The 19453-nt window shown below is 48.0% G+C and overlaps 1 protein-coding gene across 1 annotated transcript in view; it reads right to left on the reverse strand.

The window, feature by feature from the left end:
- LOC144827876 (cytochrome P450 11B, mitochondrial-like) overlaps positions 1 to 18432 on the reverse strand; it is a 42512-nt gene extending 24080 nt beyond the window's left edge. Inside the window, exons 1-2 of the mRNA XM_078686041.1 lie at positions 18290 to 18432; positions 964 to 1193 (exon numbers count right to left, since the gene is read on the reverse strand). Coding sequence (XP_078542167.1) covers positions 964 to 1193; positions 18290 to 18432 — 373 coding nt within the window. The remainder of the gene's footprint in view (positions 1 to 963; positions 1194 to 18289) is intronic.
- Between the last annotated feature and the right edge of the window lie 1021 nt (positions 18433 to 19453).

The raw sequence follows: 19453 nt of genomic DNA on the forward strand, positions 1-19453 counted from the left end.
GATGAGGAGGTCATGAGGGGGAGGGGCTACAGAGAGACGAGGGGCACTGGGGGAGGGTGGCAGTGAGGGAATCCGAGGAGGAGGTCATAAAGGAGAGGGGCTATGGGGAGATGAGGGGCACTTGTCGTGTGTGGAAGTGAGGGAATCCGAGGAAGAGGTCAAATGGGGGGGGCATGGATGGATGAGGTACACTGTTGGAAGGTGGTAGTAAAGGTATTTATGGAGAAAGAGGTTTTTGGTGCAGCGCCAAAAAAGACTTTTGCATCAGCGCTGAATCCGGCCCAGTCATGGCCTTTCTGTTTTTGTTCATTTAATTAGCAGTCGGGCCATAAGGGCCACTGTGGAACATACTTTAAAGTGTGTGCTAATTATATTTATTGCTCTATTCAATGTTTTAAGTATGAAGGTGATTTTACTAATGTTTTTACCGGGAGATGGTGCCTGACATGGGGCGGGGCCCAAGGTCATCTTTGAGATACGGTGCACTGCAGAGGAATAATGGCTAATCAAGCTTGTAAGGGAGTGCGCTGCAGAGCCCGGGGTCAGGTGGAGGTAGTAATGAAGAGGGATTCTCCCTGAAGGCTCAAACAGAGGGAGCCCGAGAAGTGTCACTTGCCTGATACTCCCACCTCAGAAACCTCCTCTTCCCATCAAAGGAACATTACATAGAAAAAACACTTTTTGTGAGTGATAACATTAAAAAGAGATTTGGAAAAGAGTGAGTTTTACTGGGCCTTGTAAGACTAAGAAGAGGTAAAGGAGGGCCCTGAAGCAGGCCTGCCTAGACATATATGCGACAAATCAAGCCCGCAGTGGCCCACCCAAATGCGTCCTTGGCCCACCCAATTAAAAATTCCTGGAGCCGGGCCTGCGTCCATCCATCCATCATCCGTCTGTCCATCTGTGAATCAGTAAACACCCATGCACCCCTTTATATGTTGTCCAAGCCCCACCAGCACTCACCTTCCAGGGTGAAGCGGAAGAGGTCGGCGTAGAGGTCAACGGTCAGGGTGCCCCGGGTGTTCTTGTTGACCCGGCGCTGCATGAAGGTGACGAAGTCCCGCGCCGCCTCGTCCAGGAAGGGCACGAACTTCCTGACGCCGCCCAGGGCCATCACCTCCTTGTTGAGCACCAGCCGGTCCGCGCGCCAGGCCTCGCTGTTCCTGCCGAGGATCACACACAAATGTTCACCCCTTATTTACAGCTGTGTGGTGTCTGTAGCTTGCACCCACCTGCCGGTCCCACCACCCACCTTCCTGCCAGCCCCACAAACATGTGGCAATACCATGTGTGAGGCCGGAAGTCCTTGGCGTGGCCGTCATGTCTCATGGTCCTGTCAAGTGGCACGCATGTTGCGTTAGGGTAACGCAATTTAAGTTAAATCTCCGCACTACCATATGATTGGTAATTTGCCACAAGATGAAGAGAAAGCTAAGCGGATGTCTCTAATTCCCTGACATGTTGTGGATGGCGGTACTCTTTTTAATTAGCTGTCAGACAGTGACACACAGTGGCAGCCAACATCATTGGTCAACACAGCCGTAAGAGCGCTCCCGACACATGAGCACGCTTACTTAGGCACCTGAGAAGAGGCACCCTTACCAATCAGCCCTGAGAATGTCCCAGAACTATGTTGCAGCTGCTGGTAAGAGTACTGGGGCCAAGTAGATGGTGTGGCTTAACACTTGCTGACTGTACTGCTGTAGTGTGTGGGTTGCAAATAAATCCAGTACACTGATGTTTACAGGTTCAATTGAAGTGAATGAAAAAATTTGCATATCTGAAATTCCACCATCTGTGGGTGGGAAATACTATTTAATAAGAAACACTTTATAGTTTTGCAGAGCTTGTGTTTTGCAGGCAGGTAGTGGTTGCCAAGTGGCCTTCTCATATGTGATTTACACTTTCTGCCAGTTCTGGCTTGGCAGTCCGTTGATTACCTAATAACCGTACCAGTTGGCTACCTTAAATGCGTGTTTAGAACGTTGTCACTGCATGAGATCACATGCCTTAGTAGTGTCAATAAATATAAACATGTTTGAAAACAGCCTTCTGAATTGCATGTATGTGCAGGAGCTGATACATCCCACATTACAGCCGATAAATGTTGGCCCATCAAAGACATATCTACACAACTTAGCTGAGCTGCACTTACGTTCAGTGTGTGTACAGGGTGGAGCTGGAGACATGCACTCAATAAATGGACAAAACTGCTTGATTACACTCACCATAAACATCTCTCAAAGGGTCACACATAAGGCAATCAAATGCCACACATAAACACAATCAAAACACAAAAATGTCACGTTTAAGAAATCAGAAAACTTGACAAATATGCTCGCCCTGGTCACCACTCTGGACTGTGCGACCTCTTTCTTGTGTCACAGGTCCTCTGGTTGTTGTGTAGTTCCTACCAATCTGCAGGGTCTGCACATTTGTTTGCGAACATAAACTTTGCGTGAGGTGCATAGACTGATTCTGGGCACACACGCAGGATATGTCGGCCGTTAGACAAGCTAGCTCACAGTACCACCACTAGCCCCCCTAACCTTACCAGGGAGCGAATCGTTTCTGGCAACCACTGAATATGACAACCCTGACCCATTTGGGGTCGTGGAAACAGACCTAGAACCTTTCGCTAAGTCACTTGTGCTTTGTAGTACTCAGAGAAATATACAGAATACACAGTGGGTTATTTTCAAAATATTTATTAAACCAGTGTTATTCTTCTATAGAATACTTGTGCTGCAATAATCAGTAGACAGAAGCAGATAAAAGTGATTACAAGCACCAAAAGAGTGAAAAGTAGATATAGTTCTACCACGGTGCTAAAACAGTGTATATATGCAGGCATATAAACAAGGCAGTAATCAAGCGTACTCCTACTATGCAATCACTACTCTGTGTGAACCTAGAGTGTATGTAGGTGTGAAGCCGAGCATTCCCCCAACGAACGCTCCACCCCATTACCTGGCAGGAGAGAATGTAGGAGCCTGTCTTGGTCACTAACTGGACACCCCTAACGGAGATGTCAGACCACTGCGTGGTGAAGTCGCAGCATGAAGGAACGCTCGGTATCAGCTGAAGTGCTTCCTCTACTAAACTTTTGAGATGCTCATTATTTAGAAAAGTAAGCACCCTTGTGATGTGCTTATAGATTAGAGATGTAATGGATACGTACAAAGCCCTTTCAGCCTGTGGATGAAGATAGAACGACATTTGTACATAGTGCCTCAAGAGGCCCTATGCATGGTGTTCACGGCATCGTGATACTGTTATGCGAAGCTAGCTATGCAAACAAAGTAGTTTCAGAGAAACTAATCCAACATTGTTGCGCAAGAAAATATGTGCAAAAGGTCACAGCAGAAATTTTATTGCGCCAAATTGGGACAATGTAAGAAAAGCGTGTAGCTCCGTTTATTGGGCCGAACTCGGGCACATAACATGAGAAGTGCATTGTGTCCTCTGCAGGTTTTAGACTTTATGGTACAGGAGAAGTCTACACAGAGAGGTACTCCTTTTCTCATGTGTGACTACTTTATCCATTATCAGACTTTGGTGCTTGCTGACCGTGGAACTACTGTTGTGGGGTTCACCCCTTTTTTCCTGCACCCAGAATGAGTAGATTGAATCCCTTGCTTAAATCCATGTGGCCTGTCATGACTGAGCCATCAGAACCGCCATGAATGTAAGAGGTGTGTGGAGGGAGGGGACCCCAGTTTTCGGTGTCTCCTTTTTGTGTGAAGCTCCAAAACTTGCAGGGCGCTTCATAAGTTCAGTCATAGTCAGAATCTGATGTCTCTCTTTCTCTGAGTGTGCCCTTGCACTGCCCTCTAGTTCTTTTTCTCCCCCTCAACTCTATGGATGTAGCTTAGTCATTGATATTCAGGGGAGGGGTGAATCTCAAATTCTTCACCTTAAAAGGCAGTGGGCTGCAGGGTGTCAGGGTGAGAGGAGCAAGGTTCAGGATGGACTGTATCCATGAGGAATAGCATCAGTACTGATTTGCATTGGGTGGGCCTCTGTCTAGAGTGGAACAGGGAGTGAACATGATGGGTAGAAATGCTGCCCAGAGTGATTGCCTCTGGTTAGACTATTTGCAAGGATTCACCCCATCACCTTTGGGTGTTTGATGGCTAATAGTGTGTCCAGAAACCTGAGAGTGGAGAAGCTTTCCAAGCCTACTACGGCCAATGTTTGTAACTTCCAAAAAGTAGTACGTTTGCACCCTTCAAGCAGAAAACCTCTGCCAACCCACACAAACTCAAAAAGTACCGCCCAATCTCTCTCCTCCCCTTCACCATCAAAGTCTTGGAAAAAGTCATCAACCACCAGCTGCCTCGAGACCAACAACATCGAGACCCTTCCCAACCCAGCTTCTGACCAAATCACAGAACCAAGACCACCCTGTTCGCAGCAACTGACAACATAAGATGCCTTCTCGACCTAGGCGGGAAAGAAGACCTCATCCTCCTCGACCTTTCAGCAGCCTTGGACACCATCTCTCACCACACTCTGATCACTAGACTCCACCATATCGGCATCCTGGGCAATGCACTCAACTGAATATCTTCCTTCTTCTCTGGCCAAATTCAGAGGATCTACTTACCACCCTTCTCCTCCGCAACCAAAGACATCTTATGCGTCATACCACAAGGATCCTCCATCAGCCCCACCCTCTTCAACACCTACATGATCCCTCTGACACACATCACCCGCACCCAGGGACTCAACTTCATCTCCCACGCCGACAACACACAACTCGTCCTATCCCTCACAGAGGATACCGCCTCAACACGGGCCAACTTCCAACACACCATGGCAAACATCGCTACCTGGATGAAGACTAACTGCCTCAAGCTTAACTTGGATAAAACAGAGGTCATCATCTTTGGAAAAAAGCCCTCACAATGGGATGACACATGGTGGCCCACTGCAGTCGGCCTCTCACCCACCCACCCCCACCAGCCGAGCATGCAAACTCTGAATCATCCTTGACTCCCACCTGATCATGAAACAACAGATCAACGCCGTCTCCCCCTCCTGCTTCCTCACACTCCGCATGCTTCGCAAGAACTTCCGATGGATCTCCGTCTCTTCCAGGAAGTCAGTCACCCAGGCCCCCATCGCCAGTCGACTCGACTACGGTAATGCACTCCACGCTGGAGACACCAAAAAACTCCTGCAATGCCTCCAGACCATCCAGAACTTGGCAGAATGACTCATCCTCGACCTCTGAGGTAACGGGTTTTTAGGAACCCGCTGGTGTCAGGGGATAACACCCGAAGACCTCTGAGTTCCCTTGTTCCAGACCACAGAAACAATGAGTCTTCTATCGCAGTCAAAGATCAAGTTTTATTGGTAGCTACCAAGTAACACGTGTCCCAGAAGTACACCACACGGAGAGTAGGTTTTGGGAGACTGTTCGTTTTTACAGAACCAGCCGTCTCCTTATATACAAGATATATGGCTTCAAGCAAGAATTCTTGAGTTTTATGGTACGGCAATATACATATTTCTACAATAATACAAAGAGCGAAGTCATGTAAGCAAGCCCATATTTTAGATGTCCAGTTCGTTGATAGATTACCCAGTTAGGCCTGGAACTCCCATCAGATATCGATGAAACCTTAATAAAGAAAGGTGTAACCCAGTCATAAACCTGGCCATAAAACAAGGAACGTGGACAGGTGCATGTTTGCAGAAAGCATGGTCTGTATGTAGTGAATGGTTCGTGGAATGTTATGCGTAGATGCTATCGCATTCGGCCACTGGGCGAGGAGCTGCCTAAACAGGTTTGGCCGAAGACAGTGGAGTCAGTTGGGACAGGTCAGGGGAAAGTCACGAAAGGTGGACGTGTCTATTTGGATCAAGCTCGACCTTTAATTGACTTATCATGAGGGCAAGATGCAAGATGGATGCCGTTCACAAAATGAAGTTTAAGGGATGGGACGGACACTGTGATTTAGGGGTGTTGGCAACCCTCGATTGTAACGCAAATACATAGGAATGATGTCCTAATCATTATCGGTTCATAGACACCAAAATCGTCTTGGTACGTTGAGATTTTGTGACACGGGTATTGGACCTCGATATCGGGAAAACAACGGGGTCCGGATTTTGAGAACCACAGACCCTCCTTTTGCTCTCATATAAGGCAATAACTCATGCTAATCTGAGTCCAAATCGGTATGAAGAAATTCGTGGAGATGTTGCTGTAGCATCATTCTGTTACTCAGCTCGTCCTGCGACACAGGCTTCCGTACGCACGAGGTAGCACAGAGGCCACATAGTGCAGGAGCACACTGTATACACAAGCAAAACATGAACAGAAGTGCCAAGATCATCCCAATGAAGATCAAGGTTTTCCATCCCCAGGCAGTGATCAGCTCCCAGAACCACCCCAGCAGTGACCAATCCCCTTTCTCAATGTGAAGGGAACCAGATATTTCGTGTAATTTGGAGATGGCCTGGTATACTGTCGGTGCGTTATCAGGGATGAAAATGCAACAACTGGATTGGATGACTCTACACACACCACCACGATCGGCGAGTATGATGTCTAAGGCAATTCGGTTCTGAAGGGTCATAAGTCGATCCGACTGAAGCTCTGTTGTCAAATTGCCAAGTGCTCCGGCCGTCGTAGTCACGGCGGATTCAACTATCCTTGCTAACTGTCGAATATTTCTGCTGTTCAACATAGGCCCCCAAAATGGCAGAAAACCCTTTCCAAGTCAGCGAATTCCTGACCCGCGGTGTCGTCTTTACTCACGACACCTCTAGCTGTCCTTGTCCGGTGGTAATCTGCTCGGGCCGTATAGGTGGGAGGCAGCAGAAATTAAATAAAACATGAACCTGAGAAATCAGGGGGTAACCACGTGTAGGCTTGGTCGTGGCAAACGAAATACGTGCCTTTGGCTGCCAAGAGTATAGGGGAAGTTCGGGAAGCAAATACATATGTTTCCGTGCAAACGCTCTTTCCCAACTGTGCTGTGGGGTTCCTACCAATACCCTGTAAGCATAAGTGACCTCGGTGGGGAACTATCCAAACTGGGCGAGATTTCTGTGCTGCCTGGCTCTTGACCAGGTAAACCCCATGTTTAGTCACATTCCAACGGGTGTAGGGACTCAGTTTATCTTTGGGCATTGTCAGATATGTGTCGATATCCCTACTCATGTTCCTTATCCCTGCGATTAGTGCCTTGTTACTGGAATCGCTCGCAGCGGAACGGGTCGGGTATGGTTCTAGGGCGAATAAGAACAAGGTCTGGAACGCCCACAGAGAACCATAGTAGCTGAATGGCAAAATGAAGTATGGGACCCCCTTATCGGTTGTGTGTGGCATAAGTCCGCATATCCAACAGTTTGACGTGTTCATTATGGACTGGTGTTGGTGTAAAAGCTGGATGAAAGAGTTGTTTACAAATTCGAGTCTTCGGGCAGACTCGTGTTCAGGTAAAGGGTGAAAGTAGTGTGGAGAAATAGTGGGAGGAGGTGGTGTCTGGGTGTCATTCGAAAAGGTAACTTTAAAAACTAATAGTGTATAACTAGTAAAAAACACAAGTATGCTACATAACATTAAAACACATAGTATCAGGAATCTTCTTCTGGACAGTATCGTGCACAACTGTTTTTCGAAGTTCGTGAGCCTGACAGGTCTCTCTACCCTTGGAAACTCCATCCTCTAGTTGCTGCCCGCGGTGGTTGATTGATTCTCCCAGGGAGCGCGCTCTGCTCAGTCCGGGGTAACTCCCGTGGACCAATCAGAACCGTGGACCTAGAACTTCCCAGTTGCACTCCCCAGACTTCAACCGCGACCCTAGCAGCAGAACCGGATGGCGGTTCGAAAAATCAAAAATGAGCTAGTTCCCTTGGGACGAGAGAGCTGAAAATCCAAAAATAGTTCTTAGGGGAAAAAGGAAATTACAGTAGATCAAACTTTTATTAGTTCTTTTGTCTAGACCGCAGGTTGTATCGTCGTTTCCCAGGTACGGTGTGATCTTCAAACAGCGTTTCAGGTTCAGTAGTGTCCAATTGCATAGATGGTGACACAAGTCCTTGCAAAATATGATCACTCTCCTTTTCGGTACTAGTTTCTTTCAAACGGGCATCGCTGAAAGGGATGAAGCGAGGTACGGATTCTGTCTCAGAGTCGGCAAGTCCTTTGTTGACCCACCGGTCGTATGGAAGGGGTAGAGGGACTCGTTTGCAGTGGGTCCCATGTACCCAGTTCTTCTTGCCTTCAACCCGAACAGCAGATCTCGTTGAAAGCAACACCAGGTATGGTCCGGTCCACCTCGGCTGTCCGTTGTTGGTGCGCTGAAAATTCCGCACCAAAACCCACGAACCGGGTTCGATGAGGTGACCTGGATCGTCAGAGGCTGGTGGAGACGAACTGTGAACCTGTTGGTGTAAAACACGCAATTTAGTTGTCAATTCGCACAAATAGTCAAGCAGTACGGGGTGTTCTATCTCGCTTAGTTTCTTGGGTCTTGGCACGCCCCAGACGTTGGCTGGGCGGCCAAACACAATCTCATGGGGGCTAAGTCCTAACCTGGAGTGGACAGTCGTCCTGGTTGACAAAAGTGCTAGAGGCAGGGCGTCAGGCCATTTAAGACCTGTACTGGCTTGGATCTTGGCTAGTTTGAGTTTTAGAGTGCCATTGTAGCACTCTACTAATCCAGCTGATTGGGGGTGATTTGCAGAGTGGAATTTTTGGTTGATGCCTAAACACTCACACACTCTCTTCATCACGCATCCTACGAATTCACTTCCATTATCACTCCAGACGATTCTAGGCATACCGAACCTAGGGAAGAACTCTTTGACAAGGGCTTTGGCAGTCGATAAGGCGGTATTGTCCTTAAGGGGGTACGCTTCCACCCACCTTGAAAAGGCGCAAACAACAACGAGAACGTATTTCAGATTGTTGCACCTCTCCATGTGGATGAAATCGAGCTGCAAAACCTCGAACGGGTACGTTGGAGGCGCAAAATGACCAGCTGGAGTTGGGGTTCCCCTACCGGGATTGTACTTCAAACATACCATACACTTTTCGACCACATTCTTTGCACATTTTGGGATATTGCTATTCTGCCATACTGGGGCCAAGAGTTTACATATTCCTCTCGAACTGATGTGTGCCATTCCGTGAGCCATCGTTACTACTGCAAGTACGTATGCGTTAGGTAATAACCATCGCTGGTGTTCCGATAATTCGACCCAACAATCATTCGCATCCAATCTACCTGTGCTTCCTCTCCATTCATTCACTTCGTTCTCAGTGGCCTCGGCTTGTATCGATTTTACGCTTTCAATGGTGTCCTCACACATTCCCACATCAGCAATCCATCTAGCGGGACCCATGACATACATCCGACTCATTGTGTTCCTTGCAGTTCCTTTCGCAACCTCATCTGCAAATGCATTTCCGCGGCCAACATCATCCTGAATCTTTCTGTGTGCACTGAATTTTATAATGGCGACTTGTAGGGGCAAGGTGAGTGACTCAAGGAGCTCATTAACTAGCTGGCCATGTTGTATCTTTGCACCATGGGACGTAAGGAACCCACGTTCACGCCATAATCTCCCAAAACTGTGAGCCACACCAAAGGCATATTGGCTGTCAGTGTACACATTCACTCGCTACCCTTTCGCCAGCACACATGCTCTAGTAAGCGCTACAAGTTCGGCGGCTTGTGCAGAACCGTGGGAAATGCGTGCAGTCTCTACAATGGTGTGTAATGTCGTTATGGCATATGCTGTAGTCGTATCACCATTCGGCAACTTGAAACATGAACCATCAACCCATAGAGTATCATTGCATTCGGGAAGGGGAGTGTCTTGTAAGTCTACTCTCCCTTTTGTCTCTTCCTCTGTCCTGAAACAACAGTCATGCTTGTCAATCTTGTCTGTCTCTGTCGGGATGGGTAATAACGTAGCGGGGTTGAGTGTATCACACCTCTTTATATGGATGTGACTTGCTAGCAGGGTAAGTTCGTAACTGGATAGTCGAGCGCTAGTAAGGTGTTGTGTCTTGGTCCTATTTAGCAAAATGTCAACTGCATGCGGAACCATAACAATCAGAGTGTTATTTATGACTAATCCAGCAGACTGTCGAATGCAGACAGCTGCTGCGGCTGTTGCTCTTAGACAACTTGGCAGTGCCTTAGCCACTGGATCCAGAGTTGCCGAAAAATACGCGCATGGGCGCTGTTTGTCCCCAAAGAGTTGCATTAAGACTGATAATGCACAACCTTCTTTTTCGTGGACATACAATGTAAAAGGCTTACTGTAGTTGGGGTTTCCCAACACAGGAGCCGAACACAATGCATCGCGCAACTCGCGGAAACTCGTCTGACAATCTTCAGACCAAGGCATAGGTTTAGGCGTGTCTTTGCGGAGTAGTGACAGTAAGGGTTTGGCTAGTAGTGAGAAATTCGGTATCCATTGTCTACAGTACGACGTAATGCCCAAAAAGGCTCGAACTTCTCGCTGTGTCCTTGGGGCACTCAGTTCTGCAATTGCCTGTATTCTTTCTGGTGTCAGTCTCCTTCCCTCCTTCGACAAGATGTGACCTAAGTAGGTTACTTCTTGTCGGCAAAATTGTAGTTTTGAAAGGGAGACTTTGTGCTTCATGTCACACAGGTGACGTAATAGCGACAACGTAGCTTCCTTGCAAATCTCTTCAGTGTCTGCAGCGATCAGTAGATCGTCTACGTACTGAATCAATGTTGACCCATCTGGCAGTACAATTGTGTCTAGTTGTGTTTTCAGAGCCTGACTGAATATTGATGGGCTTTCGCAGTAGCCTTGAGGAGCGCATTTGAAGCGGAAGCTTCGTCCTCCTAAATTGAAGCCGAAAAGGTCTCTACTCTCTTCAGCGATCGGGACGCTGAAGAAAGCGTTCTTCAGGTCAATCACAGAGAACCAAGCTGCTGAAGCTGGAACCATTGTCAATAAAGCAGTAATGTCGGGGACAACTGGAAACTGCGGTATAACTACCTTATTTACTTCTCGGAGGTCAATCACAAACCTATACACAGGGGGCTGTGAAGGATCAGTATGTTTTAAGACCGGTAAAACTTGACTATTACAAATGTTTCCTGTTGTTTCTTCGATAACATCTTTATCGATCAAATCATAAATGATCGTTAATAATGCCTTCTCGCATTCGTTAGATATTTTGTATTTGGGGAATACGTGGCAATCTGACGTTGGCTTTCAAAGTTATGACATACGGTGCTATCTCTAAACGACCTACATCGTTGGAACCATTAGCCCACAGTATATCCGGAAGTGATGACAATTCGGTTGGGATACCTTCTTTTGACAAGTACATTGGAGAAATGACTTTTTTCCCTAAAGTAAGCTGTACTCCCGAGGGAGAACAGTACAAAGTCGCGTACAATCTCTTTAGCAAATCCAATCCTAACAAATTTTCACCGCAACCTGTTGTAAGAATGAGGGGTGCTTCTAATTCACAGGGGCCAACAGAAAGGGAAACAGGACTAGAGATCGGGTTTCTAACAGGGGCGCCAGAGAAGCCTACTGAGACATTCATTTCGCCAGACAAAGGTGCGCCAGGAAGTTTTGAGTGCATAATAGAACTTTTTGTAGCACCAGTATCCAGCAGAAATGGCTCTGACACTCCTGAGGTAATTACCTCGACATAAGGTCCATCCTGATCTACTGGAACTGAAACAACTCCCTCTCTTTGTCCATGGCTGTCCTAGCGGTCGTTACCCTCATTATCGTGTTCGGTGTAATAGTCGTCAGCATAGTACTGAGCTGACTTGGACGATGATTTACTCTGTTGATCAAAGCTATTCATGGATTTCTGAGGCGGAAAAGAAGTTATATTCTGAGTGAAATTTCCACGGCCTCTACCTCTAGAGGCATGCTGAACACCTCTTCCCCTTACTCCTTGGGCACCGTTTAAACGTCGTGCAAGAGCCGGACAATTACCTTTAAAATGACCCTCTTCTTTGCAATACGCACATTGATTCGGGCCATACGTAGGACGCTGATGGGAAAGCTCGTTTCCTTGCGCGTCTCTAGAGTACTGCTGATTCTGTTGATAATTGGGCTGGCTAGCCATACGAGGCGGATAGGCCTGTTGGAGAAGAACTTTAGTTTTCAAATCTTTCGTCTTTTTGTCTGCCTTGTCTAACTCGTCTTTACGCCTATTTTCATAGTACTGGGCTGTTGCTAGAATCTGCGCTGACGTAGAGACAGCCCAAGCACTTTCTAAGTCTTTTAGTTTAGCACACAATTCAGGAAGCAAATTGTGTACAAACTTGTCTACAAACAGTCTTTGGCCACCCTCGGTAGCCATATCCTGACCACTATGGTCAGTGAAAGTTTCCTCAAATCTCGTGAAGAAGTCAGACACATTCTCGTCTTTCTTCTGCTTGCACGCGGATAGCTTGTCCCAGTTTACGCGTACTTCAGGCATAATTGTCTTCATGTACGCAATAATTCTACCAGGAAGTTCAGCTATTAACGGCTCAGGCTTAAAACCACCGATTTGTCTAGCATCTGTAGTCGCAATGTTCGCCCATGAGTCACCTAATTCTTGGTCATGATCCGTATGACGTATCTTACTCCATAGAGGATGTGGAACAACGTTCCCAAACAACATGTCTATATCCGCTAAATTCATTATACATGAGCTTGCAGTTTGGGACAACTCCTTATAATACCCAGTCGGGTTTTTACGGGGATCGGGTAGTGTCTGTTTGAGCGCTAGAACTTCGGATCTTTTCCAGGGGACATGTACCCATACACGCTGGAAATGAGGCAGAACCGGTGGAACTGCGTTTGCATCACCTTCCCTCCAAACCGGAGGAACCTCTCTCATGGGGTACTGTCTCGCTCTTTTCCTACTAGACGTACCACTGTCAGAGGATGACCCAGAATTACCACCCGTACTTCGATGTGATAATAATATCTCAACTGCTTTTTCAACATCGGGACCAACTATCATACCCTCCCCAAATTTAAATCGCACACTACACAACTCTTGCTGGCTGCTCTTCTGACCATTATCTTCCAAATCCTCACACAGGAAAACACACATCTGCTCAAAGACGTATCTTTGCGTTGGTTCATCCCATTGACGGAAGACGTTCATGACAGACTCTACATCATATCTCGCTGTATCCATAGCCCAATTTCGTGCTAACTTATTCAATGATTCCCTTTCCTGATAATCAGGCATTTGGCTTCGTAATTGTCTTCGTTCCGTGTTAGGGGTCGTTTTAGGCGACCGAAAAAGTGGTGAAGGAAAGTTAGTAACAATGCTGGCCATTTTATGCCAGACGGAAGGTGAAAGTGGAGGAATAACTGGTAGTAGAACAGAGTCACGCAAAGCAGAAACAGAAATGTTCGTAGAACGAGTATCAGAGAGACTAGAAGGTGCGCTAGGCGAAATTTTAGAAGGAACGGTAGGAGAAGTAGACGTGATCGGTGAGCCTTGAGGAGGCTGCGCCAAAGAAACAGGAGCCAGCTGAAGAGTAGCCGGTGGGTGCGGTAAAGGAGCCTGTATTACAGCTACCAAAGGTGCAACTAAAGGTTGCGGAGGTGCTGTGGCATTTTGTGCATAGGGTGGCGGAGAATTTAATAGGTGGGACATTAATGGATCTTTCTCGGATCCTTCGTTTTGACCTTTTCCTCTATTTGGCAGCATCGGGTAACATATATCTATCGCTGGTTTCTTGCTCCTAAGCATCTGTTCGCTCTCCTGCTCTTCCTCATTATCTCTGTATGCAACGGCAGCTTGCACCATTGACATACCTCTTTTATTCTTTTTTGCTAATCTTATTTCTTTCTGTTTGGCTTCTTTGCGCCATAAGCGGAAAGAGTCAAACATCGCCGGCCGGGCTTTCCTCTTGAACAATTTGACTTCTAAGTTATCTAATATTTCTTGGTCGAAACTACCATATTGGGGCCATTTCAAGACACCATCCTTGCGGGTGTATTTTATCCATACCTCGTTATATGTTATAGGACCTACGCCGTGCTTTACATAGAGTTCATACGTTGGAGTTCCAATTGGAGGAACCGGACAAGAATCTTCCAATTGGGAGTCCTTACTACAACCAAGACAAAACAAGTTTCCAAGTCTGCTAAAACCAGGCATCTTCGCTCACTAGTCTAGCTTCAAACTTCAAAGGATTATCTGTTACGATATTTCTCGTGAATACACGAGTCCTTCGGCTTTGGGGCTTGCAAGTACCAAATCAAGTCGTAGCTCAAGGATACCAAAAACTAAGGACAAACTAAGAACTAGGAGACGCTCCACTTATACTTAACTGAAGTATTTGAAGATATGTGACGTCGCTAGAAGACTCGTCTATCGTTTCGCTCTACCAAGGATCACTGGGTCCAAAACAAGGCGATAGTCAGGGCAGCAGTCCTTCGTAGCCGTCGGGACGCGGGGAACCTCGCAGCAAAGACCTTCGGAACCACGTCGACATACAGGGGTCGCTGAAGTGGCTGGCCGTCCTCCGGAATTTTCACACGAAGCTCCTCACGAACATCTGGCTTGGACCGTCACCGCTTGATATCGCCCCACGTTGGGCGCCAACTGAGGTAACGGGTTTTTAGGAACCCGCTGGTGTCAGGGGATAACACCCGAAGACCTCTGAGTTCCCTTGTTCCGGACCACAGAAACAATGAGTCTTCTATCGCAGTCAAAGATCAAGTTTTATTGGTAGCTACCAAGTAACACGTGTCCCAGAAGTACACCACACGGAGAGTAGGTTTTGGGAGACTGTTCGTTTTTACAGAACCAGCCGTCTCCTTATATACAAGATATATGGCTTCAAGCAAGAATTCTTGAGTTTTATGGTACGGCAATATACATATTTCTACAATAATACAAAGAGCGAAGTCATGTAAGCAAGCCCATATTTTAGATGTCCAGTTCGTTGATAGATTACCCAGTTAGGCCTGGAACTCCCATCAGATATCGATGAAACCTTAATAAAGAAAGGTGTAACCCAGTCATAAACCTGGCCATAAAACAAGGAACGTGGACAGGTGCATGTTTGCAGAAAGCATGGTCTGTATGTAGTGAATGGTTCGTGGAATGTTATGCGTAGATGCTATCGCATTCGGCCACTGGGCGAGGAGCTGCCTAAACAGGTTTGGCCGAAGACAGTGGAGTCAGTTGGGACAGGTCAGGGGAAAGTCACGAAAGGTGGACGTGTCTATTTAGATCAAGCTCGACCTTTAATTGACTTATCATGAGGGCAAGATGCAAGATGGATGCCGTTCACAAAATGGAGTTTAAGGGATGGGACGGAAACTGTGATTTAGGGGTGTTGGCAACCCTCGATTGTAACGCAAATACATAGGAATGATGTCCTAATCATTATCGGTTCATAGACACCAAAATCGTCTTGGTACGTTGAGATTTTGTGACACGGGTATTGGACCTCGATATCGGGAAAACAACGGGGTCCGGATTTTGAGAACCACACCTCCCTAGAGGGACCAGCATCACCCACACCTCAGAGCTCTCCACTGGCTGCCCGTACAGGAAAGATGCTTCTTCAAGCTCCTCACTCACGCCTACAAAGCCCTCCACAAGTTCGGACCTGCCTACATCAACAACCACCTAAGATTCCACTGACCGACTAGGAATCTTTGATCTCCACCCTCGCTTTTGCCCACAACCACTACATTTGCTGCAGCCAATGTGGAGGAAGCTCCTTCTTCTACCTCGCCGCCAGGTCTTGGAATGACCTTCCCCTCCACCCTTACACAGCTCCTTCTCTGAAGGACTTCAGGAAGTAGCTCGAGACCTGGCTCTTCGGCCGAGGCTCCTAGGCCGAGGCTCTTTGGCCTAGGCTCACACAGCCCACCAGCATCTGGAGGCCCCCCCCGGTGTGAGAAGCCATGCTGTACAAGACTTTCTGATTGATGCATTCTTCTTTGTCTCTACCACACGAAGCCTTGATGGTGGAGTTGTAGTTAGAAATGTCAAACCGCTGCATGTGGGTAGGGCTCCTTGTTTCTAGTTCTCGCCTTTTATAAATCCGTTAATCAAGTGACTGACGGCCCCATTACTAAACCTTATTTTCCAACAGAGGAGGGTGCCAGCTGAGCCCTGGGTCTGGCTTAGCTCCAAGAATCTGCCCACAAGACAATACATTTGTTCTGGGAGAGGAGTTGGCCTAACGGCTAGGGCGCTCGACCTCGGACCTGGGGATCTGGGTTCGAGTCTCGGTAACGACACCAAAACCTCCTGTGATTCTGGGCAAATCACTTAATCTCCCTGTGCCTAAAATGAATGTGTGTCCTCATGTATTGTAACTGGTGCTATGTAAAGCGCTCTGATACCCAATTCGATTCGGGTCTAGTTCGTGCTATATAAAACTCTGCAAATCTTTTTTTTTTTTTAAAAAGATATGCTACAATCTGTTTAAAATCCCAAAAAGTGTATTTCCTTAACATTGAAAAGCATTTTACCTTAGTACATCAGATTATATGACCTGTATAGACGGATATTTATAAAATTATAGTTTTTACTAACATTCATGGCTCGCCCCCTCCCCATACGGCAGTCCCAATAGTGAACTAAGAGGCACGTCAGTAGTCATGTAAACCCTAAATGTGGCCTAGATTATTGTCAGAGATGGAGTAACATTACAGACTTTTAAATTAATATAAGAGATACTTGTACAGCGCACATCCTGAACTCAAGTATTTAAAAATGCGGATGCATGGCCAACTGCCAGAGAAAATGGCCGCAAAATAATGTGGCTCCTGCTCCCGTACCCAGCATCATCTGGAAAAAGAGCTGCCTGGTGCCGCATTGCAACATGCTACTCTGCTGCCCCGGGGAACCGACGGGAGAAAAGAAGCTCAGAGCAGCCCAGGATAAGGCCGGCAGCTGCAGACGGTGAGTCCAGTGCAGGGATGCCTTAGTGCGAAAGATGCTGCTGTGTAACCCAGGACAGGCCTGGGGCCACACACAACAAAACTGTGACAGCCCACAACTCGAGGGATCTACCAAACCCGACAGGTCGCGGGCAGTGCAAGGTTCCACAGAAGAGACGCTTCCTTGGTAGGCAGCGGTGAGTAGCACCTGAATCAGTGCAAGGGATGGGCGGGTACTCAACAAGTACACCCTGACCTGGGCACCCTCATACCATCCGTGGCAAGCATGGCAGAAGGCAGAGGTGGTAAGACTGCCCAACAAATTAAGAAAGATAAATCCCCAGTGCCTTCAGCATTAACAGACCCTCTGGCCTCACCAGGGAGACCCACAGAGAAGCAGTCACAGGAGGGGCACCCATTCCTCGTTGAAGGTTATAATGGACCCAACCAAGGACATAAAGGGCACAATCAATCAATCAATCAATCAGGGAATTGTAAGCATGCTACTCACCCGTGAGGGTCTCAAGGCGCTGGGGGGATGGGGGAGGTAAGCAGCTCAAGTCAGTCGAAGAGCCAGGTCTTGTGTGTCTTTCTGAAGATCTTCAGAGAGGGGGCACTTCTGATGTCGACCGAAGCTCGTTCCAGGTCTTGAGGTCCCTTCTGAATGTGTGCAGGGTCGGGGAGCATCTGATGTCGACCGAGAGCTCATGCCAGGTCTTGGCTGCGATGTAGGAGAAGGCCCTTCTGCCCGTTCTGGCTCTGCAGATGTGCAGGGTTTCGGCAAGGGCGAGGTCGGCAGAACGGAGGTTTCTCTTGGTAATGTGGAAGGAGATTCTCTGGTTGAGGTATTGGTGTCCGGTGTTGTGGAGGCATTTGTAGGCGTGGGTAAGTATCTTGGGTAAGTATCTTGAAGGCTATTCTCTTCTCGACGGGGAGCCAGTGGAGGTCTCACCGGTGTTGGGTGATGTGTTCTTGCCAACAGATGCCGAGGGCGAGTCTGGCTGCAGTGTTCTGTATGGTCTGCAGTTTGCAGAGTAGAGACTTGTTGATTACGGCGTAGAGGGAGTTTCCGTAGTCTAGTCTGCTGGTTATGAGTGCATGGGTGACGTTTTTTCTTGATTTGGGGGGGGGGGGGGATCCATTTGAATGTCTTACGAAGGATGTGGCGGGTGTTGAAGCAGGTGGAGGCAATGGTGTTGACCTGGCGGGTCATGGAAAGGGAGGAGTTGAGTATGATGCTGAGGTTCCGGGTGTGGTCGGTCTGGGTGGGCGGGCTGCCGACGGCGGTGGGCCACCAGGTGCTGTCCCAGGTGGGGGAGACTGAGTAGGAGGACCTCTGTCTTCTCTGAGTTGAGCTTCAGGCAGCTGCTGCGCATCCAGGATGCAACGCCCTTCATACCTTCCTGAAAGCGGAGTCTGGTGGTGACTGGGTCTTTGGTGAGGGTGAGGATGAGCTGTGTGTCGACCGGCATAGGAGAATATGTTGAGTCCTTGCTGTTTGTCGATGGCAGCGATGGGGGCCATGTAGATGTTGAAGAGCATTGGGCTGAATGATGATCTTTGGGGCACTCCGCAGTTGATCTCTGTGGGATCTGAGAGGAAGGATGGCAGTCTGATTCTTTGGGTGCTGTTGGTGAGTAAGGAGCATAGACATTCAAGGGAGGTTCCTCAGATGCCTGCGTCGTTGAGTCTGGTGGCGAGTGTGTGGTAGGAGGCTGTGTCGAAGGCTGCGGATAGGTCGAGTAGGATTAGGGCAGCTGTGTGGCCTTGGTCAAGGAGGGTGAGGATGTCATCTGTGGCGGCAAGTAGGGCAGTCTCGGTGCTATGGTTGCTACGGAATCTGGAGTGGGAGGGGCCAAGGATGGCGTTCTCTTCAATGAATTTCGTGAGTTGTGCGTTGACGGTCATTTTGGGAGTTGTCCGTTGACGGTCTTCTTGGTCACTTTGGCCGTGAAGGGAAGGAGGGAGATGGGTCTGTAGTTCTTGAGGTCCAAAGGGTCTGCCGTGGGCTTCTTGAACATGGGCTTGACTTCTGCGCATTTCCAGTAATTAGGGAAGGTGTCGGTTTCGACGGTGGTGTTGATGGTGCATTGTAATACTGGTGCGATGGTGGCGGCGGCTCTGTGGAAGATGTGTGGAGGGCAGGGGTCCTTGGGTGCTCCTGAGTGGACGCCTTTCATGGTTGATTCTGTGTCTTCAGTGGTGGTTAGGGTCCAGGTGGAGATGGTGGGTTGGTTGGCGTTGTTGGAGAGGGGGTGGTTTCGGAGTCCGGGGTTCGTTTGTTGAAATTGTCGTAGAGGGACTTGATTTTCAGATGAAAGTAGGAGCTGAGTTTGTTGTAGAGGTTCTGGGAAGGGGCGATGTCCATGGCTTCGCTTGGGGGTTTGGTGAATTCTTGGATGATGCTGAAGAGCTCTTTCGAGTTGCCAGCGTTGGCAGTGACCTTGTTCTGATAAAGGTTTGTCTGGTGGATCTGATGCAGTGGTGGTATTCTGTCATGGCGTTCTTGTATGTGGTGCGGTCTTCCGGCGTTTTGCTGTATCGACAAATCTTCTTTAGACAT

Source organism: Lissotriton helveticus, chromosome 4_1 (assembly GCF_964261635.1).
Source record: "Lissotriton helveticus chromosome 4_1, aLisHel1.1, whole genome shotgun sequence".
NCBI lineage: Eukaryota > Metazoa > Chordata > Amphibia > Caudata > Salamandridae > Lissotriton > Lissotriton helveticus.